Source organism: Salmo salar, chromosome ssa04, assembly GCF_905237065.1.
Source record: "Salmo salar chromosome ssa04, Ssal_v3.1, whole genome shotgun sequence".
NCBI lineage: Eukaryota > Metazoa > Chordata > Actinopteri > Salmoniformes > Salmonidae > Salmo > Salmo salar.
The window spans coordinates 86,440,462-86,460,778 of record NC_059445.1 but is presented as its reverse complement, the minus strand read 5'-3'; the positions used below and the strand labels follow the sequence as shown (position 1 = coordinate 86,460,778).

The window sequence follows — 20,317 nt, the reverse complement described above, 5'->3', positions numbered from 1 at the left end:
TGTTATACTAGTAGTTATATAATGCCAGTCTGTGTTATACTAGTAGCTATATAATGCTGTGTTATACTAGTAGTTATATAATGCTGTGTTATACTAGTAGTTATATAATGCTGTGTTATACTAGTAGTTATATAATGCTGTGTTATACTAGTAGTTATATAATGCCAGTCTGTGTTATACTAGTAGTTATATAATGCCGTGTTATACTAGTAGTTATATAATGCTGTGTTATACTAGTAGTTATATAATGCCGTGTTATACTAGTAGTTATATAATGCTGTGTTATACTAGTAGTTATATAATGCTGTGTTATACTAGTAGTTATATAATGCCAGTCTGTGTTATACTAGTAGTTATATAATGCTGTGTTATACTAGTAGTTATATAATGCTGTGTTATACTAGTAGTTATATAATGCCAGTCTGTGTTATACTAGTAGCTATATAATGCTGTGTTATACTAGTAGTTATATAATGCTGTGTTATACTAGTAGTTATATAATGCCGTGTTATACTAGTAGTTATATAATGCTGTGTTATACTAGTAGTTATATAATGCTGTGTTATACTAGTAGTTATATAATGCTGTGTTATACTAGTAGTTATATAATGCTGTGTTATACTAGTAGTTATATAATGCTGTGTTATACTAGTAGTTATATAATGCTGTGTTATACTAGTAGTTATATAATGCCAGTCTGTGTTATACTAGTAGTTATATAATGCTGTGTTATACTAGTAGTTATATAATGCTGTGTTATACTAGTAGTTATATAATGCTGTGTTATACTAGTAGTTATATAATGCCAGTCTGTGTTATACTAGTAGTTATATAATGCTGTGTTATACTAGTAGTTATATAATGCCGTGTTATACTAGTAGTTATATAATACCAGTCTGTGTTATACTAGTAGTTATATAATGCTGTGTTATACTAGTAGTTATATAATGCCGTGTTATACTAGTAGTTATATAATACCAGTCTGTGTTATACTAGTAGTTATATAATGCCTGTGTTATACTAGTAGTTATATAATGCCAGCTGTGTTATACTAGTAGTTATATAATGCTGTGTTATACTAGTAGTTATATAATGCTGTGTTATACTAGTAGTTATATAATGCTGTGTTATACTAGTAGCTATATAATGCCGTGTTATACTAGTAGTTATATAATGCTGTGTTATACTAGTAGTTATATAATGCTGTGTTATACTAGTAGTTATATAATGCTGTGTTATACTAGTAGTTATATAATGCTGTGTTATACTAGTAGTTATATAATGCTGTGTTATACTAGTAGTTATATAATGCCGTGTTATACTAGTAGTTATATAATGCTGTGTTATACTAGTAGTTATATAATGCTGTGTTATACTAGTAGCTATATAATGCTGTGTTATACTAGTAGTTATATAATGCTGTGTTATACTAGTAGTTATATAATGCTGTGTTATACTAGTAGTTATATAATGCTGTGTTATACTAGTAGTTATATAATGCTGTGTTATACTAGTAGTTATATAATGCCAGTCTGTGTTATACTAGTAGTTATATAATGCTGTGTTATACTAGTAGTTATATAATGCTGTGTTATACTAGTAGTTATATAATGCTGTGTTATACTAGTAGTTATATAATGCTGTGTTATACTAGTAGTTATATAATGCTGTGTTATACTAGTAGTTATATAATGCTGTGTTATACTAGTAGTTATATAATGCTGTGTTATACTAGTAGTTATATAATGCCATTGTGTTATACTAGTAGTTATATAATCCGTCTGTGTTATACTAGTAGTTATATAATGCTGTGTTATACTAGTAGTTATATAATGCTCTGTGTTATACTAGTAGTTATATAATGCTGTGTTATACTAGTAGTTATATAATGCTGTGTTATACTAGTAGTTATATAATGCTGTGTTATACTAGTAGTTATATAATGCTGTGTTATACTAGTAGTTATATAACGCTGTGTTATACTAGTAGTTATATAATGCCAGCTGTGTTATACTAGTAGTTATATAATGCTGTGTTATACTAGTAGTTATATAATGCTGTGTTATACTAGTAGTTATATAATGCCAGTCTGTGTTATACTAGTAGCTATATAATGCTGTGTTATACTAGTAGTTATATAATGCTGTGTTATACTAGTAGTTATATAATGCTGTGTTATACTAGTAGTTATATAATGCTGTGTTATACTAGTAGTTATATAATGCCGTGTTATACTAGTAGTTATATAATGCCAGTCTGTGTTATACTAGTAGTTATATAATGCCGTGTTATACTAGTAGTTATATAATGCCGTGTTATACTAGTAGTTATATAATGCTGTGTTATACTAGTAGCTATATAATGCCCTGTGTTATACTAGTAGTTATATAATGCTGTGTTATACTAGTAGTTATATAATGCTGTGTTATACTAGTAGTTATATAATGCTGTGTTATACTAGTAGTTATATAATGCCGTGTTATACTAGTAGTTATATAATGCTGTGTTATACTAGTAGTTATATAATGCTGTGTTATACTAGTAGTTATATAATACCAGTCTGTGTTATACTAGTAGTTATATAATGCTGTGTTATACTAGTAGTTATATAACGCCGTGTTATACTAGTAGTTATATAATGCTGTGTTATACTAGTAGTTATATAATGCTGTGTTATACTAGTAGTTATATAATGCTGTGTTATACTAGTAGTTATATAATGCTGTGTTATACTAGTAGTTATATAATGCTGTGTTATACTAGTAGTTATATAATGCTGTGTTATACTAGTAGTTATATAATGCTGTGTTATACTAGTAGTTATATAATGCTGTGTTATACTAGTAGTTATATAATGCTGTGTTATACTAGTAGTTATATAATGCTGTGTTATACTAGTAGTTATATAATGCCGTGTTATACTAGTAGTTATATAATGCTGTGTTATACTAGTAGTTATATAATGCTGTGTTATACTAGTAGTTATATAATGCTGTGTTATACTAGTAGTTATATAATGCTGTGTTATACTAGTAGTTATATAATGCTGTGTTATACTAGTAGCTATATAATGCTGTGTTATACTAGTAGTTATATAATGCTGTGTTATACTAGTAGTTATATAATGCTGTGTTATACTAGTAGTTATATAATGCCGTGTTATACTAGTAGCTATATAATGCTGTGTTATACTAGTAGTTATATAATGCTGTGTTATACTAGTAGTTATATAATGCTGTGTTATACTAGTAGTTATATAATGCCAGTCTGTGTTATACTAGTAGCTATATAATGCTGTGTTATACTAGTAGTTATATAATGCTGTGTTATACTAGTAGTTATATAATGCTGTGTTATACTAGTAGTTATATAATGCTGTGTTATACTAGTAGTTATATAATGCTGTGTTATACTAGTAGTTATATAATGCCGTGTTATACTAGTAGTTATATAATGCCGTGTTATACTAGTAGTTATATAATGCCGTGTTATACTAGTAGTTATATAACGCTGTGTTATACTAGTAGTTATATAATGCCGTGTTATACTAGTAGTTATATAATGCTGTGTTATACTAGTAGTTATATAATGCTGTGTTATACTAGTAGTTATATAATGCCGTGTTATACTAGTAGTTATATAATGCTGTGTTATACTAGTAGTTATATAATGCCGTGTTATACTAGTAGTTATATAATGCTGTGTTATACTAGTAGCTATATAATGCTGTGTTATACTAGTAGTTATATAATGCCAGTTGTGTTATACTAGTAGCTATATAATGCTGTGTTATACTAGTAGTTATATAATGCTGTGTTATACTAGTAGTTATATAATGCTGTGTTATACTAGTAGTTATATAATGCTGTGTTATACTAGTAGTTATATAATGCTGTGTTATACTAGTAGTTATATAATGCTGTGTTATACTAGTAGTTATATAATGCTGTGTTATACTAGTAGTTATATAATGCTGTGTTATACTAGTAGTTATATAATGCTGTGTTATACTAGTAGTTATATAATGCCTGTGTTATACTAGTAGTTATATAATGCCGCTGTGTTATACTAGTAGTTATATAATGCTGTGTTATACTAGTAGTTATATAATGCTGTGTTATACTAGTAGTTATATAATGCTGTGTTATACTAGTAGTTATATAATGCTGTGTTATACTAGTAGTTATATAATGCTGTGTTATACTAGTAGTTATATAACGCTGTGTTATACTAGTAGTTATATAATGCTGTGTTATACTAGTAGTTATATAACGCCGTGTTATACTAGTAGTTATATAATGCCGTGTTATACTAGTAGTTATATAATGCTGTGTTATACTAGTAGTTATATAATGCTGTGTTATACTAGTAGTTATATAATGCTGTGTTATACTAGTAGTTATATAATGCTGTGTTATACTAGTAGTTATATAATGCCGTGTTATACTAGTAGTTATATAATGCTGTGTTATACTAGTAGTTATATAATGCTGTGTTATACTAGTAGTTATATAATGCTGTGTTATACTAGTAGTTATATAATGCTGTGTTATACTAGTAGTTATATAATGCCGGTGTTATACTAGTAGTTATATAATGCTGTGTTATACTAGTAGTTATATAATGCTGTGTTATACTAGTAGTTATATAATGCTGTGTTATACTAGTAGTTATATAATGCCGTGTTATACTAGTAGTTATATAATGCCAGTCTGTGTTATACTAGTAGTTATATAATGCTGTGTTATACTAGTAGCTATATAATGCTGTGTTATACTAGTAGTTATATAATGCTGTGTTATACTAGTAGTTATATAATGCCGTGTTATACTAGTAGTTATATAATGCCGTGTTATACTAGTAGTTATATAATGCTGTGTTATACTAGTAGTTATATAATGCTGTGTTATACTAGTAGTTATATAATGCTGTGTTATACTAGTAGTTATATAATGCTGTGTTATACTAGTAGTTATATAATGCTGTGTTATACTAGTAGTTATATAATGCTGTGTTATACTAGTAGTTATATAATCCAGCCGTGTTATACTAGTAGTTATATAATGCCCTGTGTTATACTAGTAGTTATATAATGCTGTGTTATACTAGTAGTTATATAATGCTGTGTTATACTAGTAGTTATATAATGCTGTGTTATACTAGTAGTTATATAATGCTGTGTTATACTAGTAGTTATATAATGCTGTGTTATACTAGTAGTTATATAATGCTGTGTTATACTAGTAGTTATATAATGCTGTGTTATACTAGTAGCTATATAATGCTGTGTTATACTAGTAGTTATATAATGCCGTGTTATACTAGTAGTTATATAATGCTGTGTTATACTAGTAGTTATATAATGCTGTGTTATACTAGTAGTTATATAATGCTGTGTTATACTAGTAGTTATATAATGCTGTGTTATACTAGTAGTTATATAACGCTGTGTTATACTAGTAGTTATATAATGCTGTGTTATACTAGTAGTTATATAATGCTGTGTTATACTAGTAGCTATATAACGCTGTGTTATACTAGTAGTTATATAATGCTGTGTTATACTAGTAGTTATATAATACCAGTCTGTGTTATACTAGTAGTTATATAATGCTGTGTTATACTAGTAGTTATATAACGCTGTGTTATACTAGTAGTTATATAACGCTGTGTTATACTAGTAGCTATATAATGCCGTGTTATACTAGTAGTTATATAATGCTGTGTTATACTAGTAGTTATATAATGCTGTGTTATACTAGTAGTTATATAATGCTGTGTTATACTAGTAGTTATATAATGCCCGTGTTATACTAGTAGTTATATAATGCCAGTCTGTGTTATACTAGTAGCTATATAATGCTGTGTTATACTAGTAGTTATATAATGCTGTGTTATACTAGTAGTTATATAATGCTGTGTTATACTAGTAGTTATATAATGCTGTGTTATACTAGTAGTTATATAATGCCAGTCTGTGTTATACTAGTAGTTATATAATGCTTGTGTTATACTAGTAGTTATATAATGCTGTGTTATACTAGTAGTTATATAATGCTGTGTTATACTAGTAGTTATATAATGCTGTGTTATACTAGTAGCTATATAATGCCTGTGTTATACTAGTAGTTATATAATGCCGTGTTATACTAGTAGTTATATAATGCTGTGTTATACTAGTAGCTATATAATGCTGTGTTATACTAGTAGTTATATAATGCTGTGTTATACTAGTAGTTATATAATGCTGTGTTATACTAGTAGTTATATAACGCTGTGTTATACTAGTAGTTATATAATGCTGTGTTATACTAGTAGTTATATAATGCCATCGTGTTATACTAGTAGCTATATAATGCTGTGTTATACTAGTAGTTATATAATGCCGTGTTATACTAGTAGTTATATAACGCTGTGTTATACTAGTAGTTATATAATGCTGTGTTATACTAGTAGTTATATAATGCCAGTCTGTGTTATACTAGTAGTTATATAATGCTGTGTTATACTAGTAGTTATATAATGCCGTGTTATACTAGTAGTTATATAATGCTGTGTTATACTAGTAGTTATATAATGCTGTGTTATACTAGTAGTTATATAATGCTGTGTTATACTAGTAGTTATATAATGCTGTGTTATACTAGTAGTTATATAATGCTGTGTTATACTAGTAGTTATATAATGCTGTGTTATACTAGTAGTTATATAATGCTGTGTTATACTAGTAGTTATATAACGCCGTCCGTGTTATACTAGTAGTTATATAATGCTGTGTTATACTAGTAGTTATATAATGCCGTGTTATACTAGTAGTTATATAACGCTGTGTTATACTAGTAGTTATATAATGCTGTGTTATACTAGTAGTTATATAATGCCGTGTTATACTAGTAGTTATATAATGCTGTGTTATACTAGTAGCTATATAACGCCGTGTTATACTAGTAGTTATATAACGCTGTGTTATACTAGTAGTTATATAATGCCGTGTTATACTAGTAGTTATATAATGCTGTGTTATACTAGTAGTTATATAATGCTGTGTTATACTAGTAGTTATATAATGCTGTGTTATACTAGTAGTTATATAACGCTGTGTTATACTAGTAGTTATATAATGCCTCTGTGTTATACTAGTAGTTATATAATGCTGTGTTATACTAGTAGTTATATAATGCTGTGTTATACTAGTAGCTATATAATGCTGTGTTATACTAGTAGTTATATAATGCTGTGTTATACTAGTAGTTATATAATGCTGTGTTATACTAGTAGTTATATAATGCCGTGTTATACTAGTAGTTATATAATGCTGTGTTATACTAGTAGCTATATAATGCTCTGTGTTATACTAGTAGTTATATAATGCCGTGTTATACTAGTAGTTATATAATGCCATGTGTTATACTAGTAGTTATATAATGCTGTGTTATACTAGTAGTTATATAATGCCGTGTTATACTAGTAGTTATATAATGCTGTGTTATACTAGTAGTTATATAATGCTGTGTTATACTAGTAGTTATATAATGCCTGTGTTATACTAGTAGTTATATAATGCTGTGTTATACTAGTAGTTATATAATGCTGTGTTATACTAGTAGTTATATAATGCTGTGTTATACTAGTAGCTATATAATCCGTCTGTGTTATACTAGTAGCTATATAATGCTGTGTTATACTAGTAGCTATATAATGCTGTGTTATACTAGTAGCTATATAACGCCAGTCTGTGTTATACTAGTAGTTATATAATGCTGTGTTATACTAGTAGTTATATAATGCTGTGTTATACTAGTAGTTATATAATGCCAGTCTGTGTTATACTAGTAGTTATATAATGCTGTGTTATACTAGTAGCTATATAACGCTGTGTTATACTAGTAGCTATATAATGCTGTGTTATACTAGTAGTTATATAATGCCGTGTTATACTAGTAGTTATATAATGCTGTGTTATACTAGTAGTTATATAATGCCAGTCTGTGTTATACTAGTAGTTATATAATGCTGTGTTATACTAGTAGTTATATAATGCTGTGTTATACTAGTAGTTATATAATGCCGCGTGTTATACTAGTAGTTATATAACGCTGTGTTATACTAGTAGCTATATAATGCCGCTGTGTTATACTAGTAGTTATATAATGCCAGTCTGTGTTATACTAGTAGCTATATAATGCTGTGTTATACTAGTAGTTATATAATGCTGTGTTATACTAGTAGTTATATAATGCTGTGTTATACTAGTAGTTATATAATGCTGTGTTATACTAGTAGCTATATAATGCTGTGTTATACTAGTAGTTATATAATGCCAGTCTGTGTTATACTAGTAGCTATATAATGCCAGTCTATGTTATCATTGTTTCTGTAAACTTGGTGTCGGAGAAGAGAAGTGCAACTTGGTAACACTTCCTATGAATATCCTCTTCATAATGCATTATAAGCACACTTTAATGAGTAGATACATAATGCATTATAATTCAGAGAGAGAGAGAGGGAAGGAAAGGAAGAGAGAGAGAGAGAGACACAACTACAACAACAAAAAGGGGTCACAACTCCTGCAGCTCTGTCTCACGCTGGGTATGTACATAGTCAATGGTAGGCTTGGAGGAGACTCCTATGGTAGGTACACCTATAGCTCATCTCTTGGCAGTAGTACTGTAGACTACTTTATCACTGACCTCAACCCAGAGTCTCTCAGAGCGTTCACAGTCAGCCCACTGACAACCCCTATCAGATCACAGCAAAATCACAGTCCACTTGAACAGAGCAATACTCAAATCATGAGGCATCAAAGCCAAAGGAACTGAGAAACATTAACAAATGCTATAGAGGGAAGGAAAGTAGTGTGGAAACCTACCAAACAACAATTAGGCAACAACAAATTCAATCCCTTTTAGACAACTTCCTGGACAAAACGTTCCACTGTAATAGTGAAGGTGTAAACTTGGCAGTAGAAAATCTAAACAGTATATTTGACCTCTCAGCTTCCCTATAAAAACTACACATTTCAAGCAGACAACCTAAGAAAATTAACAACAATGACAAATGGTTTGATGAAGAATGGAAAAACCTAAGAAAGACATTGAGAAACCTGTCCAACTGGGTGATCTGAAAAGTCATATTCAATCGATCAATAATATCATAATACTTTTAGCAAAAAATGTTTATTTTCAATTTATAATCTGTAGAAACTATGAGAATAGAGGGGTTCAGAAATGTTGTGAAAGTTTGAAAGATATGGTAGAGGTTGAGGGTAGAGGAAGGACATCAGTAATAGATGGTTGAGGGTAGAGGAAGGACATCAGTAATAGATGGTTGAGGGTAGAGGAAGGACATCAGTAATAGATGGTTGAGGGTAGAGGAAGGACATCAGTAATAGATGGTTGAGGGTAGAGGAAGGACATCAGTAATAGATGGTTGAGGGTAGAGGAAGGACATCAGTAATAGATGGTTGAGGGTAGAGGAAGGACATCAGTAATAGATGGTTGAGGGTAGAGGAAGGACATCAGTAATAGATGGGAGAGGTTGAGGGTAGAGGAAGTACATCAGTAATAGATGGGAGAGGTTGAGGGTAGAGGAAGGACATCAGTAATAGATGGTTGAGGGTAGAGGAAGGACATCAGTAATAGATGGGAGAGGTTGAGGGTAGAGGAAGTACATCAGTAATAGATGGGAGAGGTTGAGGGTAGAGGAAGGACATCAGTAATAGATGGTTGAGGGTAGAGGAAGGACATCAGTAATAGATGGGAGAGGTTGAGGGTAGAGGAAGGACATCAGTAATAGATGGAGAGGTTGAGGGTAGAGGAAGTACATCAGTAATAGATGGGAGAGGTTGAGGGTAGAGGAAGGACATCAGTAATAGATGGTTGAGGGTAGAGGAAGGACATCAGTAATAGATGGTTGAGGGTAGAGGAAGGACATCAGTAATAGATGGTTGAGGGTAGAGGAAGGACATCAGTAATAGATGGGAGAGGTTGAGGGTAGAGGAATGACAGGAAGTAAAAACGAACAAAATAGAAAAGCGAAGAAAAAAAGTAAAAACGAACAAAAACTATTGTAAAATAGACTGTGTCCATGAAATGTATATAGTATGAATAGGCTTTTGCCCATCTTAATCTTTTATTTTTATTGGCCAGTCTAAGATATGGCTTTTTTTTGCAACTCTGCCGACAAGGCCCGCCTCTTCACTGTTGACATTGAGACTGGTGTTTTGTGGGTACTATTTCATGAAACGGCCAGTTGAGGACTAGTGAGGTGTCTGTTTCTCAAACTAGACACTCTAATGTACTTGTCCTCTTGCTCAGTTGTGCACCGGGGCCTCCCACCCCTCTTTCTATTCTGGTTAGGGCCAGTTTGCGCTGTTCTGTGAAGGGAGTAGTACACAGCATTGTACGAGATCTTCAGTTTCTTGCCAATTTCTCACATGGAATAGCCTTCATTTCTCAGAACAAGAATAGACTGACGAGTTTCAGAAGGAAGGTCTTTGTTTCTGTCCATTTTGAGCCTGTAATCGAACCCACAAATGCTGATTCTCCAGATACTCAACTAGTCTAAAGAAGGCCAGTTTTATTGCTTCTTTAATCAGTTTTCAGCTGTGCTAACATAATTGCAAAAGGTTTTTCTAATGATCAATTAGCCTTTTAAAATGATAAACTTGGATTAGCTAACACAACGTGCCATTGGAACACAGGAGTGATGGTTGTTGATAGTGGGCCTCTGTACGCCTATGTAGATATTCCATAACAAATCTGCCACTTCCAGCTACAATAGTCATTTACAACATTAACAATGTCTACACTGTATTTCTGATCAATTTGATGTTATTTGAATGGACAAAACATTTGCTATTCTTTCAAAAACAAGGACATTTGTTTTTGAAAGTGACCCCAAACCTTTGAACGGTAGTGTATATAAAGAGTGAGAGACAGAGCGACAGAGAGAGACAGAGACAGAGACAGACAGAGAGAGAGAGAGAGAGAGAGAGAGAGAGAGAGAGAGAGAGCGACAGAGAGAGACAGAGCGAGACAGAGAGCGAGACAGAGAGCGACAGAGACAGAGAGAGAGAGAGAACAGAGAGAGAGCGAGAGACAGAGAGAGAGACAGAGAGAGAGCGAGACAGAGAGAGAGAGAGAGCGAGACAGAGAGAGAGAGAGCGAGAGAGCGAGACAGAGAGAGAGAGAGAGAGAGAGCGAGACAGAGAGAGAGAGCGAGACAGAGAGAGAGAGAGCGAGACAGAGAGAGCGAGACAGAGAGCGAGACAGAGAGCGACAGAGACAGAGAGACAGAGAGAGAGAGAGCGAGACAGAGAGCGAGACAGAGAGAGACAGAGAGACAGAGACAGAGAGCGAGACAGAGAGCGAGACAGAGAGAGAGAGAGCGAGACAGAGCGACAGAGAGAGACAGAGCGAGACAGAGAGCGAGACAGAGAGCGACAGAGACAGAGAGAGAGACAGAGAGAGAGCGAGACAGAGAGAGAGAGAGCGAGACAGAGAGAGAGAGAGAGCGAGACAGAGAGCGAGAGCGAGACAGAGCGAGAGAGAGAGCGAGACAGAGAGCGAGACAGAGAGCGAGACAGAGAGCGAGAGCGAGACAGAGAGCGAGAGCGAGACAGAGAGCGAGACAGAGATCGAGAGCGAGACAGAGAGAGCGAGAGACAGAGAGAGAGAGAGAGCGAGACAGAGAGAGCGAGACAGAGAGAGAGAGAGAGCGAGACAGAGAGAGCGAGACAGAGAGAGAGAGAGAGCGAGACAGAGAGCGACAGAGACAGAGAGAGAGAGAGACAGAGAGAGAGAGAGCGAGACAGAGAGCGAGACAGAGAGAGACAGAGAGACAGAGAGCGAGACAGAGAGAGGAGTACAGGAGTGCGTACCTGAGAACAGAGCAGCATGACCAGCTCTACTACTGAAGTACTGGACTTCATACACACCAGACCTACAGAGAGAGAGAGACACAGGAAGGTCAGGAGACCTACAGAGAGAGACACACACAGCTCACCAACATCTCTCTTACAGGATTCCCTCCCAGCTAAGATCTAACATCATTACTTTAGATAGTGTCAGATAACAGAAGCATTCCACAGAAAGGACAAGTGTTACAAGGATACGGAGAGAGAGAAAGAGAGAGAGAAGTGAGGGGGGAGAGAGAGAGAGAGAGAGAGTGAGAGAAGTGAGGGGGGGAGAGAGAGAGAGAGAACGAGGAGAGAGAAAGAGAGAGAAAGAGGGGACAGACAGAGAGGGAGGGGACAGAGAGAGAGGGAGAGAGAAAGAGAGAGAGGTATAGCGAGGCAGAGTCAGAAAAAGAGAGAAAGAGAGAGAGAGATTACAAGAACGCAGAGAAGAGAGGTTTTAAGACAGTGAGACAGAGAGACAGGATTGACAGTGAGACAGAGAGGACAGTGGTTGAGACAGACAGGCAGACAGGACAGACAGACAACAGGAAGCAGGTGAGAAGTGGATATACTCTTTAGTACAATATACTGTACGCTTTTCAATACAACTACACTGCATCCACTGTAATACCAGGCTGTTTTAAATACTACTCCACTGTAATACCAGGGTGTACAGGAGAATGTACTACATCATTAATATAGTAAACTGCAGTAGGACCATGTAGCTTTATACTGATAGTCTTGTTTATTCAGCCTGTAAAGTATTATCATGGCTCATACCATGGATGGGTAAGGTAGCCAGCCGAAAAGAAACAGACACACACACACACACACACACACACACACACACACACACACACACACACACACACACACACACACACACACACACACACACACACACACACACACACACACACACACCCAGCCATAGCAGAGCGCAGTGTGAGCGATGACAGTAGCACGGTGAGGACTGGACAGTGAATGGGGGACTCACTCCACACAGAGACGCCGGGTTAGAAGTTAAAGGCGTGTACAGCACCTGTACCTTCAATGAGCAGCTCCTGGCCGTGGCTCCCCAACAGGGTCCTAGAGAGGAACGGAGCAAAGTCCACAAAGATCTCCCTTAGGAGGGGGGCCACCTTCTCCAAGGCACGCTCCAACTTAGTGGTGATACTGTAGAGGGGGAAAGGAGAGGGGAGAGGAGAGAGGAGGGATGGAGAGTAGAGAGGGAGGAGGGAGAGGAGAGAGAGGGGAGGAGCGAGAGGAGGAGAGGGGAGAGGAGAGGGGAGAGAGGGATGGAGAGTAGAGAGGGAGGTGGGAGAGGAGAGAGAGGGGAGGAGAGAGAGGGGGGAAAGGAGAGGAGAGGGGAGAGAGTGGGAGAGAGATGGAGAGGAGAGAGGGAGGGAGGAGGGAGAAGAGAGGAGAGGAGAGGAGAGGGGAGAGGGAGAGAGGGATGAAGAGTAGAGAGGGAGGAGGGAGAGGAGAGAGAGGGGAGGAGAGAGAGGGGGAAAGGAGAGGAGAGGGGAGGAGAGGAGAGAGAGGAGGAGAAGGGAGAGAGTGGGAGAGGGATGGAGAGGAGAGAGGGAGGTGGGAGAAGAGAGGAGAGAGAGGAGGAGAGGGGAGGGAGAGGGGAGAGAGTGATGGAGAGTAGAGAGGGAGGTGGGAGATGAGAGAGAGGAGGAGAGAGAGGAGAAAGGAGACAGAGGGAGAGAGATGGAGAGGAGAGAGGGAGGGAGGAGGGAGAAGAGAGGAGAGAGAGAGGGGATGAGAGAGAGGAGGAGAGGGGAGGGTGAGGGGAGGAGAGAGAGGGGGGAATAGAGAGGAGAGGAAGGATATAGGTAGAGGAGACAGACAATCAGTTGACCAGTAGAAGAGACTCAGCCTTATCCACTGACAGCATGGACGTTATGACAGGGTTATGACAGGGCTATGACAGGCCTTATGACATGGTTAGTACAAATTAGGCTGTTTGATGCTCGCTTTGCCCAAAAAAGATGGAATGCAAACCTATAGCTTGTTTTAGTGTACTGGGGGTTGATATGGGATTGAATGACTAGCACTTAGGCAAGCAGACATTTGGTGTGTGTGTGTGTGTGTGTGTGTGTGTGTGTGTGTGTGTGTGTGTGTGTGTGTGTGTGTGTGTGTGTGTTAATGAGTTACTATAGAAAAGACGCTACTATGCAAGAGCAATAAGAAGCAGCAAGTTAGCCTAGCATATAAAAGCCTATATACAGTACCAGTCAAAGGTTTGGACAAACCTACTCATTCAAGGGTTTTTCTATATTTTTACTATTTTCTACATTGTTGAATAATAGTGAAGACATCAAAACTATTAAATAACACATATGGAATCATGTAGTAACCATCATGTAGTAACAGATCTAAATATATTTTAGATTCTTCAAAGTAGCCACCCTTTGCCTTGATGACAGCTTTGTACAATCTTGGCATTCTCTCAACCAGCTTCATGAGGTAGTCACCAGGAATGCATTTCAAATAACAGGTGTGCCTTGTTAAAAGTAAATTTGTGGAACTTAATTTGTTTGAGCCAATCAGTTGTGTTGTGACAAGGTAGGGGTGGTATACAGAAGATATCCTTATTTGGTAAAAGACCAAATCCATATTATGGCAAGAACAGCTCAAATAAGCAAAGACAGATACGCCATCCCATTTGGTTTGCACTTAGTGGGACAATCATTTGTTTTTCAACAGGACGATGACCCAACACACCTCCAGGCTGTGTAAGGGCTATTTTACCAAGGAGAGTGATGGAGTGCTGCATCAGATGACCAGGCCTCCACAATCACCCAACCTCAACCCAATTGAGATGGTTTGGGATGATTTGGACTGCAGAGTGAAGGAAAAGCAGCCAACAGGTGCTCAGCATATGTGGGAACTCCTTCAAGACTGTTGGAAAAGCATTCCTCATGAAGCTGGTTGAGAGAATGCCAAGAGTGTGCAAAGCTGTCACCAAGGCAAAAGGTGGCTTGTTTGAAGCATCTAAAATCTAAAACATATTTTCATTTGTTTAACAGTTTTTTGGTTACTACATGATTCCATATGTGTTATTTCATAGTTTTGATGTCTTCACTATTATTCAAAAATGTAGAAAATAGTAAAACAAATAAAGAAAAACCCTTGAATGAGAAGATGTGTCCAAACTTTGACCGGTAGTGTAGACAGATAGAGATAGACTGGTACTGTAGACAGATAGAGATAGACTGGTACTGTAGACAGATAGAGATAGAGAGATAGACATAGAGAGATAGAGACAGATAGACTGGTACTGTAGACAGATAGAGATAGAAAGATAGAGACAGATAGAGATAGACTGGTACTGTAGACAGATAGAGATAGACTGGTACTGTAGACAGATAGAGATAGAGAGATAGAGACAGATAGAGATAGATAGAGAGATAGAGACAGATAGAGATAGACTGGTACTGTAGACAGATAGACTGGTACTGTAGACAGATAGAGATATAGAGATAGAGACAGATAGAGATAGATAGAGAGATAGAGACAGATAGAGATAGACTGGTACTGTAGACAGATAGAGATAGAGAGATATAGAGATAGAGATAGAGAGATAGAGAGATAGACAGATAGAGATAGACTAGTACTGTAGACAGATAGAGAGATAGAGACAGATAGAGATAGAGAGATAGAGATAGAGAGAGACATAGAGAGATAGCGATAGAGAGATAGAGATAGAGAGATAGCGAGATAGAGACAGATAGAGATAGACTGGTACTGTAGACAGATAGAGATAGACTGGTACTGTAGACAGATAGAGATAGAGAGATATAGAGATAGAGACAGGGAGACAGAGATAGAGAGATAGAGATATAGAGAGATAGAGATATAGCGAGATAGAGATATAGGGAGACAGGGAGGTGAAGTTTAAGCATAGTACTTCAGGCTTCATTTTACGGTTTAAGGATCAGCGTTAGTGTTCAGGGTTAGTGTTCAGGGTTAGTGTTCAGGGTTAGTGTACAGGGTTAGTGTTCAGGGTTAGTGTACAGGGTTAGTGTTCAGGGATCAGGGTTAGTGTACAGGGTTAGTGTTCAGGGTTAGTGTTCAGGGTTAGTGTTCAGGGTTAGTGTACAGGGTTAGTGTTCAGGGATCAGGGTTAGTGTACAGGGTTAGTGTTCAGGGTTAGCGTTCAGAGTTCAGGTTAGTATTCAGGGTTCAGGGTTAGTGTACAGAGTTCAGGGTTAGTGTACAGGGTTCAGGGTTAGTGTACAGGGATCAGGGTTAGTGTTCAGGGTTAGTGTACAGGGTTAGTGTACAGGGTTAGTGTACAGGGTTAGTGTAGAGGGTTAGTGTAGAGGGTTAGTGTTCAGGGTTAGTGTTCAGGGTTTACGGTTCAGGGTTAGTGTACAGGGATCAGGGATAGTGTTTAGGGTTAGTGTTCAGGGTTAGTGTACAGGGATCAGGGTTAGTGTTCAGGGTTCAGGGTTAGTGTTCAGGGTTCAGGTTAGTATTCAGGGTTCAGGGTTAGTGTACAGGGATCAGGGTTAGTGTTCAGGGTTAGTGTTCAGGGTTAGTGTTCAGGGTTCAGGGTTAGTGTTCAGGGTTCAGGATTAGTGTTCAGGGTTAGTGTACATGGTTAGGGTTCAGGGTTAGTGTTCAGGGTTAGTGTTCAGCGTTCAGGGTTAGTGTTCAGGGTTAGTGTTCAGGGTTCAGGGTTAGTGTTCAGGGTTAGTGTTCAGGGTTCAGGGTTATTGTTCAGGGTTAGTGTTCAGGGTTAGTGTACATGGTTAGTGTTCAGGGTTAGTGTTCAGGGTTAGTGTTCAGGGTTAGTGTACAGGGTTCAGGGTTAGTGTTCAGCGTTCACGGTTAGTGTTCAGGGTTCAGGGTTATTGTTCAGGGTTCAGGGTTAGTGTTCAGGGTTAGTGTTCAGCATTCAGGGTTAGTGTTCAGGGTTAGTGTTCAGCGTTCAGGGTTAGTGTACAGGGTTAGTGTACATGGTTAGGGTTCAGGGTTAGTGTTCAGGGTTCAGGGTTAGTGTTCAGGGTTAGTGTTCAGGGTTAGTTTTCAGGGTTCAGTGTTAGTGTTCAGGGTTAGTGTTCAGGGTTAGTGTTCAGGGTTAGTGTTCAGGGTTTGTGTACAGTCGGCAGTCACTAAATGAGTATTATGGGTTAGGGTTAGTAAGGGTTAGAGGTTAGTAAGGGTCAGAGTTTAGTAAGGGTTAGAGGTTAGTAAGGGTTAGAGGTTAGTAAAGGTTAGAGATTAGTAAGGGTTAGAGTTTAGAGGTTAGTAAGGGTTAGGGTTAGAGTTTAGTAAGGGTTAGGGTTAGAGTTTAGTAAGGGTTAGAGGTTAGTAAGAGTTAGAGGTTAGTAAGGGTTAGAGGTTAGTAAGGGTTAGAGGTTAGTAGGGGTTAGAGGTTAGAGATTATTTAGGGTTACGGTTTGTAAGGGTTAGAGTTTAGTAATGGTTAGAGGTTAGTAAGGGTTAGAGGTTAGTAATGGTTAGAGATTAGTAAGGGTTGGGATTAGAGGTTAGTAAGGGTTAGAGGTTAGTAAGGATTAGAGGTTAGTAAGGGTTAGAGGTTAGTAAGGGTTAGAGGTTAGTAAGGGTTAGGGGTTAGTAAGGGTTAGGGGTTAGTAAGGGTTGGGATTAGAGTTTAGTTAGGATTAGAGGTTAGTAAGGTTTAGGATTAGAGGTTAGTAAGGGTTAGAGATTAGTAAGGGTTAGAGGTTAGTAAGGGTTAGAGGTTAGTAAGGGTTAGAGGTTAGTAAGGGTTAGAGGTTAGTAAAGATTAGAGGTTAGTAAGGGTTAGGGGTTAGTAAGGGTTGGGATTAGAGTTTAGTTAGGGTTAGAGGTTAGTCAGGGTTAGAGGTTAGTAAGGGTTAGAGGTTAGAGGTTAGTAAGGGTTAGAGGTTAGTAAGGGTTAGAGGTTAGTAAGGGTTAGGGGTTAGTAAGGGTTAGAGGTTAGTAAGGGTTAGAGGTTAGTAAGGGTTAGAGATTAGTAAGGGTTAGAGGTTAGTAAGAGTTAGAGGTTAGTAAGGGTTAGAGGTTAGTAAGGGTTAGAGGTTAGTAGGGGTTAGAGGTTAGAGATTATTTAGGGTTACGGTTTGTAAGGGTTAGAGTTTAGTAATGGTTAGAGGTTAGTAAGGGTTAGAGGTTAGTAATGGTTAGAGATTAGTAAGGGTTGGGATTAGAGGTTAGTAAGGGTTAGAGGTTAGTAAGGATTAGAGGTTAGTAAGGGTTAGAGGTTAGTAAGGGTTAGAGGTTAGTAAGGGTTAGGGGTTAGTAAGGGTTAGGGGTTAGTAAGGGTTGGGATTAGAGTTTAGTTAGGGTTAGAGGTTAGTAAGGTTTAGGATTAGAGGTTAGTAAGGGTTAGAGATTAGTAAGGGTTAGAGGTTAGTAAGGGTTAGAGGTTAGTAAGGGTTAGAGGTTAGTAAGGGTTAGAGGTTAGTAAAGATTAGAGGTTAGTAAGGGTTAGGGGTTAGTAAGGGTTGGGATTAGAGTTTAGTTAGGGTTAGAGGTTAGTCAGGGTTAGAGGTTAGTAAGGGTTAGAGGTTAGAGGTTAGTAAGGGTTAGAGGTTAGTAAGGGTTAGAGGTTAGTAAGGGTTAGGGGTTAGTAAGGGTTAGGGGTTAGTAAGGGTTAGAGGTTAGTAAGGGTTAGAGGTTAGTAAGGGTTAGAGATTAGTAAGGGTTAGAGGTTAGTAAGGGTTAGAGGTTAGTAAGGGTTAGGGGTTAGTAAGGGTTAGGGGTTAGTAAGGGTTAGAGGTTAGTAAGGGTTAGAGGTTAGTAAGGGTTAGAGGTTAGTAAGGGTTAGGGGTTAGTTAGGGTTAGAGGTTAGTAAGGGTAAGGGGTTAGTTAGGGTTAGGGGTTAGTAAGGGTTAGAGGTTAGTTAGGGTTAGAGGTAAGTAAGGGTTAGAGGTTAGTAAGGGTTAGAGGTTAGTAGGGGTTAGAGGTTACTAAGGGTTAGAGGTTAGTTAGGGTTAGCGGTTAGTAAGGGTTAGAGGTTAGTAAGGGTTCGAGGTTAGTTAGAGTTAGGGTTAGAGGTTAGTAAGGGTTAGAGGTTAGTAAGGGTTAGAGGTTAGTAAGGGTTAGAGTTTAGTTAGGGTTAGAGGTTAGTAAGGGTTAGAGGTTAGTAAGGGTTAGAGGTTAGTTAGGGTTAGAGGTTAGTAAGGGTTAGAGGTTAGTAAGGGTTAGAGGTTAGTTAGGGTTAGGGGTTAGTAAGGGTTAGAGGTTAGTAAGGGTTAGAGGTTAGTTAGGGTTAGGGTTAGAGGTTAGTAAGGGTTAGAGGTTAGTAAAGGTTAGAGGTTAGTAAAGGTTAGGGTTAGAGGTTAGTAAGGGTTAGAGGTTAGTTAGGGTTAGGGGTTAGTAAGGGTTAGAGGTTAGTAAGGGTTAGAGGTTAGTAAGGGTTAGAGGTTAGTTAGGGTTAGGGGTTAGTAAGGGTTAGAGGTTAGTAAGGGTTAGAGGTTAGTAAGGGTTAGAGGTTAGTAAGGGTTAGAGGTTAGTTAGGGTTAGAGGTTAGTAAGGGTTAGAGGTTAGTAAAGGTTAGGGTTAGAGGTTAGTAAGGGTTAGAGGTTAGTAAGGGTTAGGGGTTAGTAAGGGTTAGAGGTTAGTTAGGGTTAGGGGTTAGTTAGGGTTAGAGGTTAGTTAGGGTTAGGGGTTAGTTAGGGTTAGAGGTTAGTTAGGGTTAGAGGTTAGTAAGGGTTAGAGGTTAGAGATCACAACATGCTATATATAGTCCTTGATATCATGGCTGATAGGCTGTTTCAGGGGTTATAGAGGTCGACTCTGGGGTTCAGAGGTCGCGGGTAGTGGTTTGGGTTAGGTGTCCTTGCCTAAGACACTGTCCTGCATCGCGGGTGGCTGTCTGGAAGCCTGCCAGAGCGCTAAAGGGCTTGAGCTCAGGGGGCGTCAAACCGCTGCGTTGCGCACACTGCTCCACCTCACAATAGACACTGTAATACACAAACCACACACACACACACAGATTAAAGCAACACACACGCTCTAACAACTCTACACACACACACACACAGATTAAAGCAACACACACGCTCTAACAACTCTACACACACTCTAACAACTCTACACACGCTCTAACTCTACACACGCTCTAACAACTCTACACACACACACACACACACACACACACACACACACACAGATTAAAGCAACACACACTCACTAACAAAGCTACACACGCTCTAACAACTCAACACACACTCTAACAACTCTACACACACTCACTAACAAAGCTACACACACTCTAACAACTCTACACACACTCTAACAACTCTACACACACTCTAACAACTCTACACACGCTCTAACAACTCTACACACGCTCTAACAACTCTACACACACTCTAACAACTCTACACACACACACACACACACACACACACACACACACACACACACACACACACACACACACACACACAC

The 20,317-nt window shown here is 37.5% G+C and overlaps 1 protein-coding gene across 3 annotated transcripts in view; it reads right to left on the bottom strand.

The window, feature by feature from the left end:
• Positions 1 to 20,317, bottom strand: part of LOC106574788 (neurobeachin) — a 306,741-nt gene that overhangs the window by 72,229 nt on the left and 214,195 nt on the right. For 2 of the 3 annotated variants that reach the window (XM_045717441.1, XM_045717440.1), the window contains 3 exons: positions 19,708 to 19,827; positions 12,942 to 13,075; positions 11,882 to 11,943 (listed from right to left, as the gene is read on the bottom strand). In XM_045717441.1, the coding sequence (XP_045573397.1) occupies positions 11,882 to 11,943; positions 12,942 to 13,075; positions 19,708 to 19,827 (316 nt within the window). The remainder of the gene's footprint in view (positions 1 to 11,881; positions 11,944 to 12,941; positions 13,076 to 19,707; positions 19,828 to 20,317) is intronic. The other variant, XM_045717439.1, reaches the window with a different exon arrangement.